Source organism: Ananas comosus, linkage group 16 (assembly GCF_001540865.1).
Source record: "Ananas comosus cultivar F153 linkage group 16, ASM154086v1, whole genome shotgun sequence".
NCBI lineage: Eukaryota > Viridiplantae > Streptophyta > Magnoliopsida > Poales > Bromeliaceae > Ananas > Ananas comosus.
Window position 1 is genome coordinate 10553220 of NC_033636.1, and position 20276 is coordinate 10573495.

The 20276-nt window shown below is 42.9% G+C and overlaps 3 protein-coding genes across 6 annotated transcripts; all 3 read right to left on the bottom strand.

The window, feature by feature from the left end:
• LOC109722030 (histone-lysine N-methyltransferase 2B) lies at window positions 2332-5991 on the bottom strand. Its single transcript, XM_020249881.1, has one exon. It carries the CDS (start codon window positions 4562-4564, stop codon window positions 2822-2824), a length of 1743 nt encoding a protein of 580 aa, XP_020105470.1. The 5' UTR covers window positions 4565-5991; the 3' UTR covers window positions 2332-2821.
• On the bottom strand, window positions 6840-11074 carry LOC109722033 (UBP1-associated proteins 1C). Its single transcript, XM_020249886.1, has 6 exons — window positions 10896-11074; window positions 10712-10786; window positions 9940-10067; window positions 8557-9019; window positions 7677-7790; window positions 6840-7590 (listed from the first exon to the last, which is right to left on the bottom strand). The coding sequence occupies exons 1-6, from the start codon at window positions 10980-10982 to the stop codon at window positions 7519-7521; spliced, it is 939 nt and encodes a 312-aa protein (XP_020105475.1). The 5' UTR covers window positions 10983-11074; the 3' UTR covers window positions 6840-7518.
• LOC109722031 (probable protein phosphatase 2C 6) lies at window positions 11730-15520 on the bottom strand. Of its 4 annotated transcripts, none has more exons than XM_020249883.1 (5): window positions 14755-15520; window positions 14298-14666; window positions 14109-14214; window positions 12215-12603; window positions 11730-12040 (listed from the first exon to the last, which is right to left on the bottom strand). In XM_020249883.1, exons 1-4 carry the CDS (start codon window positions 15424-15426, stop codon window positions 12230-12232), a joined length of 1521 nt encoding a protein of 506 aa, XP_020105472.1. In that variant the 5' UTR covers window positions 15427-15520; the 3' UTR covers window positions 11730-12040; window positions 12215-12229. The 4 variants fall into 4 exon arrangements, with proteins under 4 accessions (XP_020105472.1, XP_020105471.1, XP_020105474.1 ...); XM_020249885.1 differs by lacking the exon at window positions 11730-12040 and adding an exon at window positions 12767-12797 and having other exon boundaries at window positions 12393-12603; XM_020249884.1 differs by lacking the exon at window positions 11730-12040 and adding an exon at window positions 12689-12797 and having other exon boundaries at window positions 12393-12603.

Sequence of the window (20276 nt, forward strand, 5' to 3'; positions counted from 1 at the left end):
TTTTTTTTTTTTTTTTTTTTTTTTTTTTTTTTGTGGTTTCTTGAGGGTTGGTTATGGCCAGCTAGAGGAATTTTGCCAGCTCAGCCTTCATGATTGTAGCTGAGGTTGCATGGTGTTTCTTACTTGAAGGATTTTGCCCTCAATAACGATGTGCAGTTCTTTAGTCTTAACCGGTAATGTCACTTTTTTTATGTGCCCACTGATATTTAAGCTGAGTGGCTCTGCATAGGATTAGTCACCTAAAATAATTCAGGCGAATTTCCATAATCAAAAGCTCAAAATTTTTCACAAGCATCAAATTAATAAGAGAGTAAGCATACTCATGATCTCCACCACCAAATCAAGAGTAAATAATCAAAATTGTTATATTAACAGACGGTTACTAGTTCCAGAAAACACACGAGGGATTAAAAGCATCGGCTTGTATGTCTTGAAACAAAATGGATAGAGTTTTTTTGAGAAAAAGGTAGCGTGCTACCCGCTTCATTCATTCAGAAGGTGAATTAAGCTATATGGGTGAGGCATCAAGGCCTCAAAGGAGACGGAAACAAAGAAAAGACAGATGGTGTTTACAGGTACAAATAATACCGCTATGCTGTCAACAAGGCCTATCTACCTACCTGTCTACCTACCGGTCAGAATTTTCCACTGAGCCATCAAGTATTTGATCTTATGGGTCCCACGGAGAGGGTCCGCCTGGTCCTTTGAAAAAATCGCTCCGTTCCTAATCTCCCACACCACCCACCAGCAAGCAATAATACCACATAACCCGTTATTCATGGGTTGTGTCCCCTTCCGACCTTTCCAAATATCCCATAGCTGGTGGACGTCAACTCCCAAGTCTCCTGATTGGACATCTTCCAGTGACTTCACCATAAGAAATCTGAAGAACACGCACTGTGTAAAAAGGTGATCAATCGTTTCTATTTCCGACCCACAAAGCACGCAACTCGTATTCCCAATCCATCCTCTTTTTACCAAGTTGTCCATAGTAAGTATCTTTTTCTTAAGCACGAGCCAACAGAAAACCTTCACTTTAAGGGGTGGTTTCATAATGGATTGAGTTCATTGTAATATTAGAAGGTAAGAAGAGGTGGTTTCATAAAAATCCAATGGACGAAGATAGTATATGAGGTTTAAGAGGGCAAATTAGATGGCAAGCATAGATGTGGGACACTAAGGCCAACGCTAACGTAGTGAAGAGGTGCCAAAAAAACGTTTTGAGTGCGACGTACAACAAATCCTCATGTCTTTTTATTTTATCTACTACATATAAATTTATAATAACTATGGGTCCCCTTTGCTACGTAATTGAAATCAATCGAGCTCGCCAACTAAACCGCGGGGCCACCACTTCCAAAAAGGTGCTCCACAGCTATATACATATACAGTGATGGTGCATAATGTTCCTTCACTTTTATTATTTTGTTTTTTTTTTTTCTTGTTTTTTTTTCCCTCGTATTTTTGTTGCATTAGATAGTGATAATTCAAGGATGACGGTATAAATGTTGCTAAAGCAGAACATGCATCTCAAAATTTTAGAATAAAGATTAATTATAAGAAACTATCCGTCTGTCTCTAAAGCAAGTGGCAAAAGGTTTAGTGATTGATGTCTGAGGTTTTAAGTTCAAAACCTGATAATTTTATATTTTCAACTAAATTTCTTTCTATAAAGAAATAAACAAGATGGGTAACATGCTATTTTTCTCTTAAACAAAAAAAATAATCATAAAAAAGCTTCCAAACAGAAACTAGATAATTTAAATTTTTATTATATCTAGTTGTTACTGACTTTGTGATTTTAATACCTACCTTTTATTTCTCCGTTGAAGATGCTTTTTTTGGTATGTTACTTACGTGTGTTTTTACCTTTTCTATCCTTAAGCAATTAATATTCCAATTTTACAAGCAATGCCAAGGGCAAGGGGGCAGAACAATAGCACCAAAAAGGCAAAAACTAGCCACCTATTAGTTCGTATTAACTGTACTATAATCTATAGTGATGATCTACAACAACTTGTACTTAAATCCTTTTTTTTTTTTTTTACTTTAATAGTTAATCTGCTTTTTACCACTCACAAGGATAGTCTCAATCTTGCCTCTCTCTTTTTTTTTCGCTTTTATTTTTAAAAAAATATTAACATAATAACAACAACTCTGAAATATTTAAACTTAATAACACCACTCAATTGAGCCTACCAAACACAAGAAATATTTCACTTACACCAAACTCACCAACAACCTAAACCCCTTCACATGGAGAGATTAGTTGGCTCCCTTAAGTTGGGACAACAAAGTCACACTACTCGGAAGAATAAGATAACCTAATAATAAAGCAACAAGATAAATGCCATATATTATATATTTATTAATCACTAATATCTTTCTCACCACTCATTTTATTACAACAAAAGAACACAAATTTTTTTTTTTCCTGCTTAAATGAATCATGACAACAATGCATGCATTTTCATATGTATATATAAGTTTGCAAGCCCGGACCATGTAAAAGTAAACCCATGGGCTCTCTTCATTTCTAACTCGACACAAAATACACACGCACAAGCCACCATTTTGTCATTGTAGGTTTTCATCTGTATAAAACTTTTTTTTTTTTTTTTTTTTTTTGTAGTTTTTTTATAGGTATAGTGTCAGTAACAAATACTAGATAACAAATCCAATCCGGTAATAAATTCTCAATCTGAAAATGAAAATTAAAAAAATTAAGATTAAAAAACAAAATGTAATCTCTTTTTTTTTGTTTTTTGAGTGAAATTCCCATTTTATCCCTCGTCGGCGTCGACAATGCGCGAGCGAGGGTTTAGGTACTGATCGCGTCGGCGTCGTCGTCGTCGTCGAAGATCCCTCCCACCATCATCAAAAACTCCTCCTCCTCCGCCGTCGCCGTCGCCGTCGCCGTCGCCGCCGCCGCCGACACCTCCTCTAAGCTGTGGTTTCGCCGGTGCTTCTCCCGGATCGAGTGGAGCTTCTCCAGCTTCAGCCCCGCGCGGAAGCGCCGGATGAACTTGTCCGCCTTCGTGTTCACGTCGGGGCTAGGGCAGAACCCCGGCGGCGGCGGCGATGGGGGCGGCGGAGGCGGCGGTGGAGGGAGCGGAGATGGAGGGGGGAGCGGGTACCTGGCGAGGAGGGCGCGATCTATTCTCTGATGAGAGTGCGACGATCGAGGTTGGGAGAGTTGGTGCTTCGACGATCTGAGCGTTTGTGGCGGAGGCGGAGGAGGCGGTGGTGGGGGAGTGATGGGGATCTGCTGTTTTCTGGATCGCCGTGAGGTCGTAGGCGGTGGTGGAGGAGGCGGCGGCGGCGGCGGTGGAGGAGAAGGTGGAGCGGCGGAGATCGAGTAGATCCTATGGCTCTTGCTTCCCCCATTCTTGCTGGAGAAGAGATGGTGGAGCACAGAGGAAGGGGGCGGCGGAGGAGGAGGAGGAGGAGGAGGAGAAGCGGATGCATTGGAAGGGGGAGGTGAGATCTCGCGTTGTTTCCTCTTCGTTTTGGTGCTTCTCTTCTTCTTCTTCTGGTAGAATAGAGCTATGGCGGAGGCGAGATCCTTCGCCCCGCCCATGCTCCCGCTCCTCTTCCTACGGCTCCGCCGCTCCTCCTCCTCCTCCTCCGCCATTGGCGGCGGCGGCGGCGGAGGAGGAGGTGGCGTACGATGCTTCTTCTCTTCCACCGGAGCTGCTTCTCTCTCCTCCGCCTCCGCCATCTTCGGAAGCTTCTCGGCGCTCCTAGTCCTCCTCCTCCTCCTCCTCATCACCGGCGGCGGCGGAGGCGGCGGAGGCGCCGGCGGCGCCGCCGTGGGGCTCGGCGCCTCCTCTTCCACTGTAAGCTCTTGTTCTCTCTCCTCCTCCACCATCATAGGAAGCTTCTCGACGCTCCTCTTCCTCCTCACCTCCGGTGGCGGCGGCGGCGGAGATGGGGATCTCGGCGGGCTCCTCCTCCGGAGCACGAAGGTGTCCACCGGAATAGTCTTGGGCAGCGCATCCTCGTTCTCCCCATCCCTATTCCACTCCGATCTCCGCCCCCGATACAGCTGCGCATCGTCGTAGAACCGCCACTGCGCGCCCCACCCCGCCGGCCCCGGCCCCTCCTCCTCGTGCCTCAGATCCGGGTACGAGCTACTGCTCCTCATCCGCCCGATCCCCACCGCCCGTTCCGCCTCCCCCTGTCTCGCCCGTGCCGTCGTCGGGTTCGCGTACCCGACCCACTCCCCCGCCCCGGCGCTCCTCCTCGTCGGCGAATTCTCATTCCCATTCTCCTCCCCGCCACCACCGCCGCGGCTGAGGACGCCGCAGAGGATCGCGAACACGACGAGGGCGAGGTTGAGGACGTCCCAGCCGTTCCTGAATGCGAGGCTGGGGCTGGGGCCGCGGCCGCGGAGGGAGGAGGAGGAGAATAAGGAGGGGAGGAATAAGAGGGTGAACAGGGATAGTAAGAGGACCAGTATCCACGGCCTTATTCCGGAGGAAGAGGCAGAAGAAGAAGAAGAAGAAGATGATGATGAAGTACGAGTCCAAAAGGGAGGGGACTGCTCTCTTTCTCCCTCCATTCCTCTCACAAAAGCTCCCCTTTTTTCCCCTCTTTCTTTTGTCCAAATTGGAGGGGGCGATCGATATCGGAGAAACCAAGCAAATTAAGCCTCGGTGGAAGGTATGATTCTACTTCTATACTTTCTCTCTCTTATTCTCTGCTTTATTCCTCCCTCTCCTTTGCTGCTTTGTGTTTAACTATGTTGATGATGATAGGTTTTGCTTTTGTAGTAGGGGTGGGGTTTTGATGATTGAATAGAAGTGTGGAATGTGGGTATTAAATAGTTTGGTATACTATTTATTTGTTTTAGGAACTTTAGAGAGACGGATCGATAGGAAGAGTCGAAGAAATTGATGGGTCCCGTAGGAAACGAACGAGAGTCCTTTTTTTAAGTGTAGTGTAAGCCTTTCCCACTAGTAATTATCTATTTCTTTAGTCGTATAAATGACTTACATAAGGTTAGCTAATGATTTGGACACCACCAAAAAGCGCGTCACTTTCTTGCACTGGAATATCCCTCTCATTACAGGATCCAATGAGTTTTTGGTAGAATCACTATTGAATTATCTCTGACCGCAAGAAACATCGGTAAAAACTTGCTTTTGTAACCTAATGAGATGGATGAGAGGAATCCAAGGATAAGGTTGTAATTGAAGATGTTTACCTGGAAGAAAATGACCTTTGGCTTGCTTCGCTTTCCTGTAGCCATCTACTTTTCTCTTTTTTTTTTCCCCCCTGCAGGTGGTCCACAAGACAATGCATTTCCATTAGTTTGAAAAGGACCTTTATTAGTTTGTGTATCACGAGCTAGTTTGTACAATGAGTAACAGATACTAGTTGATTCTTTCATTAGGAATGATGATAATGAGTCGGGTCAACTTTGATAGTAGTGTTGTCATTTTAAGAGGCTGTTTTGTTAGCTGCATCCATTTAGTAGATCCGATATTGATCCAGCTATTACTATTTCGCCTATTCTTGCAAAAATAGGAAAAATAATGAGTAGGGTGGTGGTACATTTCAGTAGTCCAATTAATGACTGGACGATTTAGGTTTCAGATCAGCTCGTAGCCAAAAATAAAAAAGATAAAAAAATGGTGGAGTGTGGTAAACAAAGCGTTGATTGGGGACCACGCAACAAGTCTCTCATTAGTCTTCTATTTTTATTTTGTTATGTGTTTCCTTCCATCTTTGTGGTGTCGTCCACGCGGATGAAAGCCGTCGCTTCTTCCGCGGCGTCTTCGTTGGCGTGTCTTGCATTGACGGGTTTACTTCGCTTTGGGGTCTGATTGTCTTATGAAAATGTGAAGTTTAGGTTGAGGTTTGGATTAAGACATGTTTGATTATTTGAAAGTGACTAAACTGGTGAACTAGAGTTCAAATAGAAATTTTTTTTATTTCGTTATTCATTTGTGTAGCTGCAAAACTGAAGTTTTGTTCGGTTATGTTGTTTGTTTGGCAAAAAATAATAAGTTAATATTTTATAAAAAAAAATGGTAATTAATTTCGGGCTGGCATGGTTCCTAAGCTGTAGTCTATTATACTATTCTTGAAAATTTTGAGTTTTGACTATAAATGACGTTACGGTGAAGTGAACAATAAAAATAGATATTTATGATAAAAAATTATTTCATTTCTTTTCACTCTCAGTATAAAATAAACATATCCTTAATCACCTAGTCAAACTATATATCTGGGTAAATACACGTGTCAAACTATATATCTGAGTTGATACACGTGTGTGACATAAGCTGAAACTACTAAAGGGTTATGACTATCCGGCGCCTATTTCACCTTCTAACTGTCCGTGTTGACCTAGTATTTTCTGATCCGGTGTGAATCACTTTCGTGTTCATCAAAAGCATTTGGCCGGTGCGTGCGTGTGAGTTGTTTTGGGTTTTCGTAAATGTGAAACTGTAAACCAAAAATAGCAATGTCAAGCTTCTGAGTTTAGCTACATCGGTGGCGGTCTGAAATTAAATGTCTCTCTGTAGAAGTTCTTCTTAAAAAGCACTTCACTGAGGAACGAACGCTACACCATGACAGCTAAAAACACTAATTTAGATTTGATATCTTAGCTGAGTTATAAATTGAATATCTCACTCTATTTTCATATTAAAATCAAATTTACTAAATATACTTGTGGGTACCACATTGGACGCTCCAAGCTACACTTACAAAAATGAACAAATAGATAAAGGCACTTAAAACACGACTATGCAGCAGTGAGGCCATGATTAGCTAGCGTGCTCAGAATTAATTAATGCTTAAGAATGGATGGGTAATTAAACACGTCACCTATCATAAGATGCTTCGATGACACGCACACCCACCCACTGGAACTGCTGGGTCGCAGCCTCGCAGATGTTGCTGTATGATGAGACTGCATAGAACTTTTCTGGATGATGGAGCCACCGTGGCATATGACTTAGGGTTTGGGCAAGCAGAAGAGAAGCCGGACACGGCCGGTTCAAGAACACACGATTATTCCATGGACCGCCATAATCCACAAACCGGGAACTTCAAAAATTAAGCTTAGTCTTGAAACTAATATAAACTGTTAAAAATGAGACATAATCTCCAATTTTCGCCAGCTTTACCGGCAACATAAATTGTCAATTGAATCTTCACCAAAACGAATGTAAAATGAGCTGTCCGATCTCTCCCAGAAAATGACATAGTAATAGAACTAATTAGCTCATAAACAGTGTCCCAAATATAAAATTTATCCAACACAAAATTTCCTTCGATTTATAATCTGCTAAAACTTCGATATGCAGCAGCATGCTGATCCCCTTTGCATGCACCCGTGAAATAAACAAGCTAAGTTTCGCAAGTTGATTAAATCGGCAACATTTCTGATATGGAGTAGGCATGGAAGCATAGAATTCCAACAAAAAAATTATAAACCTCAGATGGTAATACTATTCACGCCGATTTTTTGTGAGGAATTTCATCTCTGGTCCCCAAAAAACATCATGATTCTCCCCCCTCTCCCACCAACTTAATATGCTTCTTATCAATTGAAAAACGGGAACTCGTACTTATCTGCAATCAGTAATAAATCAGAAACTAATTACCAATTGTAAATAAAACAAAAAAAGAAAAATCTCTGTATTTTTCGTGATGAATACCTTGTCCATCAACAGCTCATGAAGATGCTCCTTGTCGTCAGTTAGACCAGATTCCCGAAGTTCCTTCACCACAAGCTTTTGTAACTTTTTAATCTTCATACACTGATCCGGATTCTGCCATAAACAGCACATAAGCAAGGTTAATGCCACCAATTGAACATTTAAAACTTTAACTGAATGAAAAAAAAAAAAACTGTCTCTCCCAGAGAGTGATCTGATAGAAAACAGTACTCGAATACGTCGTTGACAAGAAGTGCCCCAATAGTGCAAATGAGAGACTTCACACATTAAATATTCGATCTTGTGAAGGTTTTGTATGAGAAAAAGTGCTTTGGCTATAACAAAAGACTTAAAAAACTTGGCCCTAATTTGGTAATGTGGTGGCTAAAAGTACCATTGTCATGCTATAAAAAGTCCGAAATTTTAAAAATACTTTCAATCTTTTTTTATATTATAAAATCGCAATTGCAACACCAGAGAAGCATGTAGCCACATGTTTCTTCGGTTGCAGTTGCTACCATAATTTTAAAGCATCGGAGGAAAGAATATTGTAAGGCTTTCAGATTTTTTGGACCTTCTATAATATAAAAATGATACTTTTAGGCACCACGTTATGAAAATAGGCCTTACTCTAACTTAGTAAAGGGATCTCAAATAGAGGTTCAGATAGAAAATCCACAACTATGAAATCAAAGGCCAAGCATATCAGATTGAAGCATAGGGCAAGAAGCGTAACCAGAAAAGACTACTTTGCATCCATGATTGTCAACAAAGTGGCAACCACAAGAGCAACACAAGACAAAATGGGATAGAAATAACTGCACTAACAAAATGTATGAATCATTGATTAACCAATGCTTTCTGTACTAGACATGCTTACCGACTTCAAGATTGAAGTGGCGATCTTTTTCCACTTGAATTTATGCTTCGTAATTTCCTTACTTTCCTCCTGTTTATCTTCATGATCTTTACGCTTCTTTGGTTTTTTCGACTCTCCAGCTTGAATCACTTCCCCATTGTTCAAGCCACACAAATTTTGTCTCTCCACATTTTTGTCCATATCTCGATCTGATTCTTTATCTTCTCTCTTTCTTTTTGTGGTGCTCTCCTTTTCTTTTGGGACCAACACTTTTTCCTCATGTTCTTCAATCTTCTCAAGACCATTTGGCTTAAAAGAATCACTGCTAGGAACATAACTTTGTATTCCTTTCTCATTTGCAGCTGAATCTACAGCATTAGATTGTTTTTGTGAAGCATGAAAAGCTCGTGCTTTTGCTCTGTGCTTCTTGCCCTCCGCATGCAGCAGTAAAGTTTGCTTGCTAGTAGTGGTTGTATTGCAAAGACTGCAAATGCAAATACAGCAGCAGATAGAGAAACCAAAATCAGTATCGTTTTCAATTAAGAAAGCAGTAAAAAACAGATGGCAACACTCTCTTTAACGTTTAAGTTAATAGCACTCTCGTTATGACAAGAACCAAAATACTAATTCTAAGGGCCTGCTTAATATCTGCTTAATATCTATGAATCGGCACGACATAAATAATTATCAATGTGAATTGTAAGAGCAAGCGGCTTACAAGTGGCTTATTAACACTTCTCATGCTTCGGGAAAGCTAAATCCAGCTATTTTTACAAAACATTGAAAAAAAATGTGGAATACAAGGAAAGGCGTCAACGTTCTCTGTATTTTGGAAACAGTAATTTCACTTGCAAGCTAAAGAATATACAAGATATGGAAGATTCTAGTGAGAAAACACAAAAAAGTAATTTCATGGCACCGGATCTCCTCAACTATTTGTTTTAGCTGCAGAACCCAAGCAGCCAAATCAAATCCTAGATCCCCGAACTAAGTCCTAAGAAAGAAATACCCATTCAATATATCAAATCTATGAAGTAAGAAAGAAAGGCAAGGGATCTTAAAAAGCTCCCCTAAAACAATTATATGCTTGACTACACTAGTAAAATAGGGAAAATGAGAAACGTGTCCAATTATTGGGAAATGTAAAGGAAGAAGGTTATAAATGCGTATAGTAAAAGGCTATAGTCCATGACGCTAATTTTGTGTCAACTTTATGATTATTATCACAATCAATTACAAAATTGCTTTAATTAGTTGGTCCAGGAAAAGTAGTACAGTCCCAAACAGTAATTGGAAAGATTTTTAGCGTCCATTTCTATGCAAAATGGGCAAGAAGTTCATTAAAGAATATTCTACATAAGCTTTTATTCTGTAGGTTGTTGTAGGATGTGCTATCAAGCTTACCTACAAAACCAAGGAGGATGTGAAGATAAACCAACATTTATGTCAACATCTGCATTTTGCTTAGGCTTGTCGGGCTTAGCTTGCGTGGTATGTGAAGCTCTACCTTGATCCTTGGGACCATATTTCTCCTGAAAGCAGTTATAAGTGAGATAGCTGCGTCATGAGCTAAAAAGTACTGCAACAACTATACATTGATGCAAAGGAGGGGGGGGGGTACAAAAAGTAAAACAATGTGTCATAATTACTCATAATATCAGCACATCCACTTAGGAGTGGCATATCATTCATCCGCAAAAATCTATAACTGTTGTATTATAAACTTGAATACATAGAGAAATAATACAAAAGCCCGAAAAGAATCCACTACAGAGATCCAACATTCAAAAGTCTCAGTAATCCATGATATTCATCATTTAGACTAGGAAAACTTTGGCCATCTTACCAGGCCATAGTGTTAAGTATTTAACAAAAGAGATATGAGCTAAAAATTTTACGTCTCATTGTGCGTTTCTAGAAATTTTGAAGCACCTTCTTTCTAGAACAACAGCATTTAAGATAATACGATCAAAATCTGTGGATTGAGTACAAATCATAGAATACATCATTAAACACCAAAAATCTAGGGTATCACAAGCTGCTGAGCACTGGAAACAGGCCTACATAGCTTTTGAAACAAGCTACTTCATGATCGTGTTCCTCAACAGCACTAATACCATCAAAACCAATACCAAACGCCAAAATTAGAGAAATATCACAAGGCATCGACACGAACCGCTTCGGAGATGCACTGGGTGTGGCTCTGAACGCTCTGTTGGCTGAAGATCTCCCCGCAATCGATGCACGAGAGCTGTGGAGGAGAGCACAGTGCGAATTAGGGCTTCAAACTAAAGAAATCGAGAGAATTGGGGACGACGGATCGATCAGAGAGAGAGAGCGAGAGATGGGAGCTTCTCTACCTTGTAAGCGGAGCAGATGCGGAAATGGTTGGGGAGCTTCGGCTTCTTCAGGTTCTCACCACAATCCTCGCACTGGAACCACACCATCCTCTCTCTCTCTCTCTCTCAAAAGCGGCGGGGTTCAGAAGCGAATTAGGGTTTTAAAACGGAGGGGACGAGAGAGGTGAACAACAATGCTTCCCGAAACCTCTCGGGGTTGAACCAGTAAATACGTATGCGTTGGACAGCAGAGAGCGCAATTGCGGAGTGGGCCTACTTACTGGGCTGATGAATTGAATATGGGCCATATACCCAAAGTTTCACTTGGCCCACTTGGGATTCGTTTAGCTTTTCTTTTGTAGGTTGTTTTTTTTTTTTTTGTTAATTGTTCAATTAAAAGATTCAAGCCCAGTATGACAGATGTGGGGACCTGTTGTAGGATCCAACTGTTCTGAAGTTATGAAGAAGTGAATCCACGACAACCACAAACACTATTCAATTTATGTTTCAATACAAGTACTTGAGAAGATCCCTTAAAATGAGGTCGTAGATTCAGGGCATCTGAGTCGAATATTGAGTCTTACATGCTTGCTCACTTAGCCATATTATCACACTGCAAAGCTAAATGATTAACTACATTTTTGAATATATTCAATGAGAGTTGAACTAGAATACCTTTTGTTATACTCGTGGAATCAGTTCTACGATCTCTTCATTGACCTCTTGGTAAGCTAGAATGTTAACTTGTATCACGAACAAGCGAAAATAGCACGTATGTATCTCAAAACCGATTCAACATGCAAAAACAGAAGCATCGATTGTTTCACTAGTTGATGTTCCCTCGAGAGCCCACTCTAGAAAAGCCATTCATGTATTTCATGTTTCAACAGCATCAGTACAGTAAACAACAAAAAAGGAGGAGGAAGTCTAAAAGTGTTAAACAAAAAAAGAACACCTCACAGAGCCTTCAAACTCGGAGGCGAACGCGGCGGATACTATAAAGCGGATCAACAAAGTCAAAATAGTCGTTACATAACACCATTTTTTTTGTTTTTTAAACTCTACAAGCTCAACATATACATAGCCAGTAGCTGGCCCAGTTAAAAAAAGAACGAAACTGCTAAGATCAGAGCACCAGCATCTTGAAGCATAAGGCAAGAGTTGGCCTGCAGAGCAGAATCAGTATACAACACAATACATTACTTGAGGCCCATCGGGCGAAATAAATATGAGGGCCTATTAAGGCATGCGTAACTCAGTAAAACTAATCATTAAACTGCAGTAAACTATAATCATATTGCTTTCTAACCTATATATCATCAATGATATTAATTTCAGACCTGGACCTGGCAGGGTTATATTTTGGCCTTAAACTTCCGCTGGGCTTTGAGGTCGACAACAATCACGGTGATGTTGTCCTTGCTTCCTTTTTGGAGAGCAAGCTTTGAGAGGCAGTCGGCTGCTGATTGGGCAGCGGGGTCTGTGAAGTCGCCCCCTCTCTGTTGAGTTGAGGAAGAAGAAGAAGAAGAAGAAGACGAAGAAGAAGAAGAGACGCCATTCTTTTTGTGCCATACGAGAAGCCTCTTGCGCGCAACATCGCACGCTTCTTCATTTGATATGACATCCCATAGACCGTCACTAGCTAGAATAAGACACTCATCGTCCTTTGCACGAGGAATAATTGTGACTTCGGGTACTGGAATTATCCATGGTTTTAGGTATCTGTCTCCTGCAGTTAAAGAAGAAATTTATCTGTCAGGATGGATATGTCTATAGCAGTAAATAGTACACTAGCAGCGACAATCGATAATTACGTAGAGAAAGACACGTCGCCGTAATTCTGCTTTATATTATGAGTTTGGGATAATTGCACAAGAGATTCGCATACGTACAGAGATGGACTGGGAGCTCGGATAGGTGAAACTGAAATTAACATAGCATGTTAGTGCCTAGCGGAAATAACTTAACAAGCTAAACATGATCGAAAACCAATGAAAAGCATACAAAGAACAGGGAAAGGATCAGTAGCTCAAGTAGGTAAAATTAAAAATCACGGTACAATTGGAAATAAGTTGGCAGTTGTGCACTAATTAACACCTCGTGTGTTCTCTATTGAATTGTACTATCTTTCAGCAGCAGGCAGCAGAAGTACGACCAAAACAAAGCATTGTGTAGCTCGGTGATCAAGGTAAACCTTATATCATTAAAACCATAATAATCTAGTTGTACAACCAAGCATGTCCAACAACAGGGAAAAGTCATAATTCCTAATCAATGCTCAAACGTGACGATGTTAAACCAACAATTATTCTACCATGTTGGATGACTGAGTGATGCACGCACCTATTGTCAAACACTTTAAAAGTCTGTCTTAAAGTAGCTATTCGATTACATAATACGTCCTAATGAATGAGCCAAAAACTTTGAAAGTCTGTTTTTTATAACTTTTCTCCCAGGATCAAAGATCAGAACAAAATACAAACTGCCTATAAAGAGCGGCATTAAGTACACCTTCAGTCTAAATACATTCTAATGAATATTTTGATAAGGCAGTTCTGGTGTCAAAGAATGATCTTAGGACTGCAAGTGAATCTAATCACAACTATATTCATGATTGGCAAAAGACATGCATAAAAGTTGATTTTTTGGAACTGTTAAGCAAAAATTTGACTGCGCAATCAGATGCTCAAAGTGGTTACTGTTCCACACGGTGAGCTCCTCAGACATCTTTTGCATTTCACTGCTTTTCGTCATATAGATTTCATTGCCATAACATCTCTGGCCTCCTAGGATAGTTTTCCTTGGCAATGTAGTTTTCAAGCAATTCACGATGGTATAGGGACATAAACACCTAATTTTTAAAACGGCAACTTATTCCTCAGATTCACACTTGCCAGAGTAAACTGTTATCATCCACAGCTTCGCATTAACTATACGAACCTTTTGCTGCTGTAAACCACCTATGCCATCCGTAGAGTCTTGCATAGTAAAGTTGCAAGATTATCGTATTGTTATTTTCTATGATTGTGAAAAAGTTTCCAGCTATCTAGTTTAACACTACATGCCCTTCATTAGACAAAAATGTGCTTCTATCATCAAAATGTACATTTACACTAAACAGCGTACATATGTAACAAGCAACATCGGTTCAGACATCTTGTAATAACTGGCAAAATGAGATCTTTCCTACTTGCATTGCCAATGGGCAGCTCCCTGAAAAGAGAAAGCACTCACCAATTGAACGTGACATCGCGAGAACACCAAATACACGATATCCATTCCACTGTATGACCTTGCCCCCACCTGCTTCAATCCTTGCGTACTCATCTTCTCTGTTAGGCTAAGAAAACATATAGCAACAACTTTTTTCATCACAAACTACAAGCAGATGGTTTTAATACGGCGTATGATCAAAAGCCTTACTTTATGATCAACCGATAGAGGCACGGGTTGCTTGCCGCGGCAAAGAACAGCTCGCGAATCCCCACAGTTTGCGACGATAATGTGCGAAGAGCAAATAACAGCAACGACAGCTGTCGATCCCACAGTCTCCGGCGCAACAGGTTCCGACGGCCCTTCTCCGATTCCATCGGAATCCTCCTCCATACTTTGAGCATTCGCTCTCCTCGCTTTCCCTCCGACCTCATCATCTACCTTCTCAAAGCAATCGACGAAGGCCCTCTCCCACTGCTTCTTAAAATCGACGACAGGATCTGTTCCTAAACCTTCATCTATACTGCTCAGCTCCTCGACCAATGCGACATGAATTCGATCGCGACAATAGTTAGCCACCTGAGAGTAGATAACATGATCGAGTCAAAAAAAAGAAAATTTGCAAAAGCAGCTAAAAAGGGGAGAGGAGGAGGAAGGGGAGTCCAACCTGGGCACCACCGTGGCCGTCGTAGACTCCGAAGAAATGGGCGGGCAATCGAAACGAGCAGGGATCCAGCCCGTCGACGGCATCGCTGGTCAGCAAGCGAAGCGGTATATCGAAGAACCGAGGCGCGGCCACGACGGCATCCTCCATCTCCGGCCTCCGCCCGCAGATCGACGTGCAGCCCCAAAGCGGCACGTAATCGAGCAGGAACACGCTGCGCACGCCGCCGCCCGCTCGGCAAGTAGCCGGCTCCACCACAGCAGGGGCCGAGACATCATTCTCGCCCCCGATCGCCATAGTATCACCGCTACTCTCACCAACAGCTTTGGCTGCGGCATCTGCGATCTCACAAAAGGGCGTGTCCGAATTCAGCAGCTCCTCAGCTACGCTGCTCGAATCGCTAGCAATCGAGCAGGGGCTCTCGGCGGAGAGCTCGGGCCCGATCGACGCGGCATCGTCGTCGTCGTCGTCGTCATCGCTCCCGGCGATCGACCGCAATTCGACGTCCTCCGCAGCGGCGGCGGCGGTCGCCGGGGAGGGATCGGGCGCGGGATCGGGATCGGGGGGCAACAAGGCGGCGGCATCGGTGATGAGCTTGAGGCGGGCGATCTCCATGGGGTTTTCGAGGAGAGGAGCGGGGAAAAGGGCGGGGGCGGCGGGGGACAACTCCTCCATCGCCTCCAGTCGCCGTCGAACCTGTGACGTCACATGCCACGCGGCGCGCTCTCATTGGACGCCCGCCGCCGCCTCTTCATCACGCGCCAAAGGCTCGCCCAGAAAAATTAGCGCGCCGGAGAAGGGGCACTGCTGACTGCTGGGCTGGCGTCGGCGCGCGCGCGCGCCCCCCCNGGGTCGTCAGTCGTCACGGGGAAGAGGCCGCGCGATTAAAAAGATAACACCCAAAAGTAAAATTATAAAAAAAAAAAAAAAGAAAAAAAAAAGAGCGTGGGATTTTGATAGGTATACACAGCAGCTGGAACCCAGATCTGAGTACCTTCCTTTTACAGAAAGCACCCTTTTAGCTGAAAATAATAATATGAGAGAGAGAGAGAGAGAGAGAGAAGAGAGAGAGAGGAGTTTTTAGGGTTTGTGATGGATTAGCCTAGAAGTGGAAATGACCCACTCACTATGGCACTTGCGCTCTCTCTCTTTGATCTAGCTGTATCCACACACAGTATAGCGCCTACCAAACTTGTTGATGGGGAAAAAAAAGAAAAAAAAAAAAAAGAAAAAAAAGAGAGAGAGATAAAAGAGCAAAAACAAAAGAAAAGAAATCAAGTATAATTAGGGTAAAAAAGAGTGGATTAGAGAAGAAGAACAGGAGAAAAGTTAGGTCCGGGAATCACAGGAAAACCCACGAAAAGATGGGCGCCCTTTACCCATCTGAGTTCCCTGGATCCAAAGGAACCCGGGAGAGCCTCTTTTTATTTTTTTTGAAAAAAATAGAAAATTAATTAAATAATCAACTCATTAAGTAGGATTTTTTAAAAAAAAAAAGGGGGGGGGGAGAAAAGAACCGCCCCAGTCCACTCTGATGCTTATCAACAACTTGTGTCACATTATAGACACCAGTAGAGAGGAGGGAGAAACCCAATTTTTTTTTATTTTTTTTTTAATAATTTTCTTAAATCTCTTTTATATGATTGGAGGGGTCTGATGATTAGATGTGAATTGTACGGGCGCGAGGGAAAAGGAGGAGGAGAGGGGGAAAGCAACGTCCACTCCAAAGTAGAGGCAGTGGGGAGAGAGAGAGAGAGAGAGAGAGAGAGATAACTAAAAATCGACCAACAAAGAAGCGGAAAAAGAGGAAGGAGAGGGAGCACAGTGGGGGGAGAGAGAGAGAGAGTATTGGGTGAGGAGGAGAGAGAAAGTGGACAGGTGTCGAGCGAAGAGTCGTCGCCGTCCGCGCCGATCAGCTGTCCCGTCCCGAACACGTTTCGTGGGCGATGCGACGCGTGTCCTTTCGCAACTGGGGCGGGGCACAAATTACCCCCCGGCGGGGCCCACGGGGAGTTATTCTTCCGAGGTGACACGTCATCGATCAGCCTCGGCGCCATTGATTTACGGAAGTGCCCTTGGGGCCCGGAATCCAACTATCCCGAAGCGGTGGTGGGACTGGACACGTGAGGCCCACGGACTCGGGATGTGATGCTCGGTGGGCCCCACACACACCCCACCTCGCCACGGACGGCTGTGAGGATACGATTGGGTGACGCTCGATGACATCTGAGCCGTCCAGCCCATCAGCCCCCGGAGCCGTTGGGTGCGGCGGCTTCGGTGGGGCCCGCGGCGGTGCGCGGCTCGCCCAATCACAGCCGATCGATCGCTCCGTTCCCCCGCGATCGATGCCGACCACGTGCTGAGCGATTTGGCACGTGCGCAATCTCTCTCTCACTCTCTCTCTCTCTCTCTCTATTGAAAACGCGGTGACTNAAAGTGCAAAAAGAAAGAAAACAAGAAGAGGTTTTATTAAGTGTGAAGTACTAATTATGAGAAAAGAGAAAAAAAAAAAGGGGGGGAGAAAAGAACCGCCCCAGTCCACTCTGATGCTTATCAACAACTTGTGTCACATTATAGACACCAGTAGAGAGGAGGGAGAAACCCAATTTTTTTTATTTTTTTTTTAATAATTTTCTTAAATCTCTTTTATATGATTGGAGGGGTGTGATGATTAGATGTGAATTGTACGGGCGCGAGGGAAAAGGAGGAGGAGAGGGGGAAAGCAACGTCCACTCCAAAGTAGAGGCAGTGGGGAGAGAGAGAGAGAGAGAGAGAGAGAGAGAGAGAGAGAGAGAGTTAACGAAAAATCGACCAACAAAGAAGCGGAAAAAGAGGAAGGAGAGGGAGCACAGTGGGGGGAGAGAGAGAGAGTATTGGGTGAGGAGGAGAGAGAAAGTGGACAGGTGTCGAGCGAAGAGTCGTCGCCGTCCGCGCCGATCAGCTGTCCCGTCCCGAACACGTTTCGTGGGCGATGCGACGCGTGTCCTTTCGCAAGTGGGGCGTCACCCCCCGGCGGGGCCCACGGGGAGTCATTCTTCCGAGGTGACACGTCATCGATCAGCCTCGGCGCCATTGATTTACGGAAGTGCCCTTGGGGCCCGGACTCCAACTACCCCGAAGCGGTGGTGGGGACTGGACACGTGACGCCCACGGACTCGGGATGTGATGCTCGGTGGGCCCCACACACACCCCACCTCGCTACGGACGGCTGTGAGGATACGATTGGGTGACACTCGATGACATCTGAGCCGTCCAGCCAATCAGCCCCCGGAGCCGTTGGGTGCGGCGGCTTCGTTGGGGCCCGCGGCGGTGCGCGGCTCGCCCAATCACAGCCGATCGATCGCTCCGTTCCCCCGCGATCGATGCCGACCACGTGCTGAGCGATTTGGCACGTGCGCAATCTCTCTCTCTCTCTCTCTCTCTCTCTCTCTCTATTGAAAACGCGGTGACTGTAGCCGCTGCTTCTGGAGGGGTAATTTTGACTTTTCGTAGAGGTTTAACGGCGATTTAACGGAGGTGGACGGACGGGCGAGAGTTACAACGCCGAGCGTGTACTGGTGCCGTCCGAGAAAGTTAGAAGGACGCCACGCGTCCCGATCGACCGACAAAATTGTCGGAGCCGTCACGATATCGTCGCCATGTGTCAGAGGGAGACACATCTATACAACGAATAAAAAAAAAAACCTTTTTATATATATATATATATATATTAGAAATAGATAGCACGCTGCCAGCTTCATTTATTTTATTTAGAAATAAATTTAGCCGAAAATATAAATTAATTAGGATTCAAACTTGGGACCTCGGATATCAACTACCAAATACTTTGTCACTTGTTTTAGGGACGGTCGGTAATTTAATAAAAAATAAAAAAAAACTTAATATAAATTTTATTCTAATTTTTCCATCTAATAATATTAGATGCTTTTTTAATATCAAACACTCTCACTACTACTATTATTATTACTATTATTATTATTATTATTATTATAGATCATTATAATTTGGGCCCTCCGTGATATAAAATCGCCACACGGCAATATTTTAGGCAGGTGGGGTGGCCCTCGACTGTGGCTCTTTCAATGTTATTATGTTTGTATCCTGCGACGACTAATAAGTAATAACTCTTCTTCTTTTTGGGGAAAGGGACGTGGGCAATTCCTGTGATGCCTCTTCCTTGTAAGCGTAGCGCGCTACTTGGGAACACGCAAAGGACTCCTCAAATGTTCTTTATCACGAGCCGCAGTGGTTAATTAGGTGGAAAGTTTTATGTAGTCTCCCTGATTTATAGGACTTTTTGAAATTGACCCAACAATGCCTTTTTCGAATTAACAAGTTATCGTGTTCAGGTTGGATCGCCCCAATAAGATTGTGCTGATGTATTATCGTGCGCACGCGAATTTTATGCATGAAGTAGCTCGCGGCACCGCAGATTCGGCATGTTCACATCTCCGGTATTGATTCTCTTAAAACTAGGTCTCCAGTACGTACTGAAGGGCGAAAAAAATAAATAATTTGAATGTGTATAATTTAGTTCTTTACCTCGGCTTTTTTGACACAACTCAAGCTCGAAATTGAGTTCAAGTTGTCCAGATAGACAAAGAAACTGAAGTAGAGCCAAGCTGAAAGTGATCCCGATCAAGCAGCAAACTAGGGGTGTCTACTATTTGGACTTAAGAGCGGTGATCAAACAAAATAAGAACGATTTGACTTGATTTACTTTGTTTCCAGTTCAATTCGATCTGTAAATTAATGAATTTTAGTCATCAGTTTGAATTGATTTAAAATTTTCCTATCCACAGGGACTGAACTGAAATAGGAGCGCGCGAACTTGTTATTTTATAACTATAGATCATAACCATCTTCTAAGAAAATGCAATTCGGCATGGTAAGCTCAAATCCGATGTTCTTTAGGAAAGGGATTCCGCATACTACACAACCTTAAAATCTTTTATCCAAACCTCTGTTTTTTGTAGTTAATTTGCTCTCCAACAAAAACAAACTGCTACAGGGCTGTTGTGATTGTTCAAGCCGAAATGTATGTCCTGTAGATATTATGGGCTAGAACTCTTAACTTTGGGCTCATTGTCAACATTGTGTCAGATCCAACTCGGCCCATTTTTCATTCTGACACATACATTTTTTTTTTTTTACATTTTTGTATGACTCATTGTATTTTGCACTATATTCATCTTTTACAACTGATTAAAAGTTTTTGGTGAGTGAGAAGGAGAGGTATATATGCCAGCAAAAACTAAAATGTCCTCCAAATTTACAAACAAATTAGAAAACAAAATTATTTTACAGAGAACCAGGAGGTAGATCTAACTTGTGGCTTAGAGATTAGGTGTCTAAGTGCTGACTGTCTTTTTCTTTTTTCTTTTTTCTTTTTTCTTTTTTTTTCAGGCGATACGCCCATGATGAGGCCCTCGCTGCTTCGGCTTATTTCACCTAATTCATCTTTTCAATGAATAGAGTGGGTAGCATGCTACTTTTTTCTCAAAAAAAAAAAACAAAACAAAACA